This window comes from Columba livia, chromosome 1, assembly GCF_036013475.1.
Source record: "Columba livia isolate bColLiv1 breed racing homer chromosome 1, bColLiv1.pat.W.v2, whole genome shotgun sequence".
NCBI classification, from domain to species: Eukaryota; Metazoa; Chordata; class Aves; order Columbiformes; family Columbidae; genus Columba; species Columba livia.
The window spans coordinates 92,871,974-92,877,973 of record NC_088602.1 but is presented as its reverse complement, the minus strand read 5'-3'; the positions used below and the strand labels follow the sequence as shown (position 1 = coordinate 92,877,973).

At 46.7% G+C, this 6,000-nt stretch overlaps 1 protein-coding gene across 4 annotated transcripts in view; it reads left to right on the top strand.

Moving 5' to 3' along the window:
• The first annotated feature begins 2,967 nt into the window (after positions 1-2,967).
• The window catches only part of RUNX1 (RUNX family transcription factor 1), a 178,782-nt gene continuing 175,749 nt past the window's right edge, over positions 2,968-6,000 (top strand). Inside the window, exons 1-2 of one of the 4 annotated variants that reach the window (XM_065067336.1) lie at positions 2,968-3,134; positions 3,325-3,438. In XM_065067336.1, coding sequence (XP_064923408.1) covers positions 3,384-3,438 — 55 coding nt within the window. In that variant the 5' untranslated portion in view covers positions 2,968-3,134; positions 3,325-3,383. The remainder of the gene's footprint in view (positions 3,135-3,324; positions 3,439-6,000) is intronic. The other 3 variants (XM_021299759.2, XM_065067311.1, XM_021299756.2) reach the window with 3 other exon arrangements.

The window sequence follows — 6,000 nt, the reverse complement described above, 5'->3', positions numbered from 1 at the left end:
CGCTGCACGCTGGCATGCTGTGCTGCTGGGTGCTGCCCAGGGCGCTGCAGATGCTCATGGCACATGCTCTGGCTGTCTGGGTGTCTGTCCCAGCCCTGGCAGTTCTCCTGCCCCAGCCCGTTGAGTACTAGATAAAAACAAAAATGAAATGCAGCACAAATAGTGATTTAAGGCTGCGATCACTGCAGCCTTCTGATGCTGCCTTCTGATGCTGCCAGGAACTACAGCTCCTACAGAAGGGTCTTTTTCCCGGATGCCAATACAAAGGGTCAGAAACAGGGGGGACTGATTTTTCCCTGCCACAGCAGTGAGCTTGCCCAAGCACACCCCTGCAGCAGCCTGGTTCTTTGGGCTTGTTGAAATATATTCCTGTTGGCCTAATCTCAAACCTTTGATATCATTTAAAATCTTCATAATACATCCTGAGTTTTGGAACAGAGCAGATATATAGTCACAGGTAACACAGTATATTATATATATATGTGTGTGTGTGTGTGTGTGTACAGATATATATATATATATATGTATACTCTGTATCCCTGATTGCAAAACCTTTTTTTATATATGGTGACAGATGTGTCTGAAATTTGGGGGCTTGGCTTACCCTCGGGTGAATGTGCTATAAGGTCCTGGTTCTGCTCTCTGACTAGCAGAGTTAAACTTGTATAATTAGGTTTCAGGGGCAGTCACCCTGAGAAAGTGAAGCTGAAATTAGTTTATGTGCTGACCGAACGTATGGCCGGTTTTGCTTGACTTCCTGCCGCCTCATCCCACATGGCACAACCCAACCGCAGATGCGGTCGAGGGAAAAGTGGAGCCAACATCAGCTCCCGGCGGTGCCGTGTCACTGAGCCTCCAAACCCGGCCTGGCCTCGGGCTTTTTTCTCCTCTTCCTCCCGCGGGAGCGCTGCTCCCCGGGCTGCGGGCTCCTCCCGCCGGCCCGAGCTCCCTCTGCCGGCCCCGGCCCCGGCCCCGGCCCCGCAGCGCCCGCCCGCGGGCACCCATTTCGCCCGGGCAGGACCGGGCAGGGCGGCGGTGTGTGCTCCCCACAACCCGGGAGCATCCCGCCCCCCAGGCAAGCTCCCTAAGGGAGTCGTCGTGGCTGTCAGATTTCATCTTTGGGGGATGTTTCTTGAGTTATTTACACGGGGGTGGAAGGAGTCCAGCTTTGAGAGCAAGGTGAGGTTGATGCTGGACCAGCCAAAAAGTTGGACGGGTTGCGGTAAGCTCTGGAAGAGCTAGTAAGCAAAAGAAACGGAGCTTTGAGTTACTGGCCTGATTGAAGTGCAGCAGGGGTTTGAGCTGGGCTCAGTACATGGTAGCAAAGTGTCCTAAACTTCCTATTCTTGCTGCTCAGTATTGGTCTGGGTTTTTTTGGAAATTCATTTGGGAAAATTTCCCAGTATCCTAAGTAATATGTGTCACTAGAACTACCATATCCTTTTGCACCATAAGAAGCTTCTGTTTCAGCACATAGAATTTTTCTGAGGAAAGCCTACTTGCACACATCCAGGAAGCTCCTTGATAACCCTGAAAGGAAGCCAGGATGCCTGGGCAGATTGTATTTGCGCTAGAAATTCAGGCAGTGTCAGGAAAAGGCATTCTACTTCCATAGTCACAATAAGCAGAAAAAAATCCAAACACATTAAACATCTAATCTAGTCTTGGGGTTCCTGCTCCTCAGTGCAGGAGGTACTTCTGCAGAGCCCCACAGAAGTCTGGCATCAACGTGCCAGGGGGTTTGACTGTGAGCTGCTCATGGGACGAACCGTGCATTGTTACGTACTTGTGCTCCACCCACCAGTATTTTTTTATAATATTGCAAAGGCTTCTTGCTTTCCTTCCAAGGGAGCTCCTTCACTGTGGTAGTCATGGAGAGGGTGCGGGGAAAGTCTCGTTCTGCCTCAATGCTGCTGTCAGTGCAGTCCATTTATTGCCAGAGGTTTCTTGGCAAAGGTTTTGAGGGTTTCAGAGTGCTGAACCCCAGGCTGTACAGGTGTGAGGCACTCTGTGGTTTGCAGCGAGGTGGGAAGGGGCTGCTGACCACTGTGCAGAAGAGAGGAAAAGGAGACAAGAAGTGGCACAACAGCCACTTCTTTGTGCTGTAGTAAGTGACTTTTCTCCCCTCTTTTTGCATTGTCACAGCCAGAGCCAGAACTGTCAATTGATTATTAGGTTTAGGACCTATTTTTTCTTCTTTTTTTTTTTTTTTTAAGGATGGAAAAGTAAAGGGAAGAATTTAGACAAGGCAGACTTGTTAGCACCACAAGAGATGCTGAGCTAAATCTTGAGGATCTTACTCAGGTTTTCTCTTGGGTAGGGATCCTTCTGTTGGGAACAAGATTTGTGCTAAGGTAGAACTACTGTATTTGACCCTGTGGAAGTAACTTAAAAACTTTTCCTGTGGGCTCAGAGACTAGCAACCTTCAAGGACCCCTTAGAGGGTACCATCATACATGCTCAAAGTAATTTTGTGGCTTTTTGGTCTCCCCTGGTAGTTTTTTTGTTGTTTGTTTGTTTGTTTGTTTGTTTTAGGAAAAACCCTCTTTACAGTCCTTTCCCCAGCCGGTGGTCTTTCCTACAGCTGATTCCTAATGTTTTGCAGGATGACTTGGACATCCTGCCTTAGCAGCAGACTAATACCCGGGTTTGAATTACCATTGAATAAGCAGCAATGAAATCTCTATCAAAATAATCAGTAGTTCCAAAAACCACAAACAACAAAACAAGCAGAGTTGAACTAACTCAGCAAGACCATTTGTAGCATCAGGGACGGTGAGTCATTTCTCTTTTCCCTCCCTCAGCAGACTCCATCGCTGCCTCGCACAGCCCCGGGGAGGGCAGGTGGAGTGGGTAGGGCATGACTTCAGAAAGTTAAAAAAAAAAAAAGGCAAAAAAAAAAGAGTCGACATCACCCAGGTCACATGACACAAAGGGACCAATGGTGGCCGGTTCTAGAAAGGGGAACAGTTAAATTTGTAATTTTGGTTGTGTGAAACACTTCTTTGGGCCTCATAAACAACCACAGAACCACAAGTTGGGTACAGAGGCAGTCACACAAGAGCGGGTCCGGGATATTGGTCAGCAGGCAGGGCAAATCGTTTTGACTGCAAACCACAGAGTTTCGTAGAGTGGTAAGCATCATCAACCACAACCAATCCGCTATTTTTTTTTTTTCTTTTTAAGAAACAATTTCAGAGTTCTTTTAACAAAAGAACCTTACAATCCGCTTTGTGCTGCTCCTGAGGCACCAGGATAAAATAGAACGTGATGGCTGGGAGGAGGGTGGTAGCAATGACCGTTCTTCATTTTTCACTCCCCAAGGTAGAAGAAATCATATATTCCTTCACTGTAAAGAGAGAGTGAGTTTTAAGGAGGAAACAATGGCTTCAGACAGCATATTTGAGTCACTTCCTTCTTACCAGCACTTCTTGAGAGGTAAGTGCCATTTAGACTTTCTAAATATACTTTTTACTTTCCCATACTTAAGAAAATGCATGTTTGGAGAATATCTGGGGACATTCTTGTAGTACACTCCTTTTCCCACTTCAGGTTTTTCTGAGGTGCTCTCATCGAAGCTAATATCTGAGCTTCCAGGAACACCATCTCATTACTTATCAGTCCGTTAAAGAGATTATAACAAGGTCTCATTTAAGCTGTTCAAACAGCCATTGCATGCTTGTGAATTTTCTCTTTTTTGTGAATTTTTCTCTTCATAATTCGAATAACTCACATGAATTACTGCAGATACAATAGCAGTAGCACAAGCCCCTTTTGATTCTTTTTGGCAGAACTATCCCTTTTTGAGCCGCTGCCATGAAAAATGACAGCCAACAGCAAATGACACATATTACAGGCTGGAACATGGGGAGCAAGCAGCAAGCTGGTGTGTACAGCCAGCAGAGCGTGATGCTGTCTCACTTATGCTAGACCATCAGCCTAGGTAAAGACATGTTCGCTAGGGACAAGTCAGAGAAAGCTTAGAAACCTGCTTAAAGTTAGCTGCAACTCACGTGGATCAGGAAAAGAAGCAGTGTCGGTAAACTCAGAGTTTCTGTTGATGCCATGCGGGTCTCGGATGACTGTGAACTATCGGCTGCAGCCACCCTTAGATAAATGAAGCAGTCCTGTAAGGGCAGAGGGGGGGATTGAAAGGCTTCACTGAGCAATCTGCTTTTTTTCACCAGTGACCAAGCACACTCAGAGTCTCCTTCTAATGTTCTCACAATCCCCCGTAGAGCTGATGGCTTAGTCATGGGTTATTCATACAAGTAAGCCAGGGACGGGCAGGAGAAACTTGTCCGCTTGCTTGTAACTACCTTCCTAAATAGCTCATGCTACAGCTGAACTTTTCCCCTTTCCACGCAAGCCCTCTGACCGCTCAAGCCCTTTTTGCAGCAGGGCTGCGCCTGTTCAGATGACAAGGCGCACAAAGCCGGTCGCAGACGGCTCGTCCAGCTTGGCTGGGGTACTGCCAAGGAGCAGCAGTTCATAACTCTTTATAGTTACAGACTACAGTTTCCCGGCCTTGCTGGCGGTGTCGGCATGAGTCATGAGTTATTCGTATTAATAAGAGGGCTGGGGAATGCGGAAGGCTTGTCCTAGCTGCTGTGTCACAAGCAGCAGCGGCTCTGCCGGCACTCAGCCGCTCCTGCAGATCAACTCTCCCCCTCAAGCGAGACGCGGGTGGAGGGCAGCTTGCTGAAACACCAGCCCGCTCTCACGTCTTGCTTCAGTGCTTTTTTTTCCTCTGCCCCCTCCACCTCCCAGGCCCCATGTCAAAAGTTTTTCTACATCTGTCTTTCCTGGCGCCAGAGTCGCAGCGAAATGCGTGAGTCGCTGGGGCTGGCAGCAGCTTCCAGCCTGGGCAGGGGAGATGCTGAAGGGTGAGCGAGAAGCAGCTAACTGCTCTGCAGCACTCGCAGTGCTGACATTTCCTCAGCACCCCTACCAAGCAAAGGAAGCAATACTGCTAGAATAACAAGAAGGATCTTCCTGCATTTCGTCAGCTTTTTTTTTTTTTTTTTTAGCTCACTCAACTGTTTACTGTTTAATCTGTAGCACAGGAAGACTTATTGAGGAAATTTTGTGCTTCTGATAAAATAACAAACAGAGTGAACCTCATGGGGCAGTGCTTGCAGCTAGAGCCAGAGCACAGCCAGCCCATAGGACGGGCTGGGGACGGTAGAGGCTGTGTTGCAGGCAGGAGCCCAGAGAGCCTGAGAGCAGCTGGTTGGAGACCAAGAACCAATTTGTCCAGAAAAGGAGGAGTTTCATTAAAGCTGTTTAATCCAGCAAGTGATTTAGCTCAACACTCCAGAAGAGGTTTTATCCTCCTCCTTATAACAGTTGTCATAATTGTTGTTAACTTTATTATAGTACCAGCATTTTCTGTTTCTTCATGAATTATGCTAGAATCTTCCTAGGTTAGAAGACTTACGCTAGATACCTTAAGATATTCATCCAGTTTTGGCAATCCAGGTACAGATCCTGGTACGTATCCAGCACAAAACAGACCAAACTGCCCCTGTAGAGTGCTAGAAAACCTTGGGTAATGACACTTCAGTTGAGCTTTAAAGCAAACATTTCATCCTTGCGAAAGAATATTGCGTTTGAACGTGGAAGGCTGTGACAGTTTTCCAGCAGTTCCCTTTTTGTTCCTTTCTTCACTCAAATGAGCTTTGCACAATTTCAAAATCCTGGGTGCAGCAAAAGTAACGTTTGGGCCCTGGAGCAAGAAAAATAATTGTCCCTAGGGTCAGTTGTTCTCACCCCTATTTCTCAATAGTGTTTACATAAGAAGGTCATTTGAAATGTCCAAAACCATCTCTTTTCTTCTTTCCCGCCAAAATTTATTGCATTTTCTCTCTTAACTGAAATCATGAGGTAAAGGGAAAAATAACAAGTTGTTTTCTGTCATGGATTTCACTTTATCAGTCCATGCAGTTCTCTGAGAAGGAAATCCATAACTCTTTCTTAGCCTGTTACTATGTGAAAATT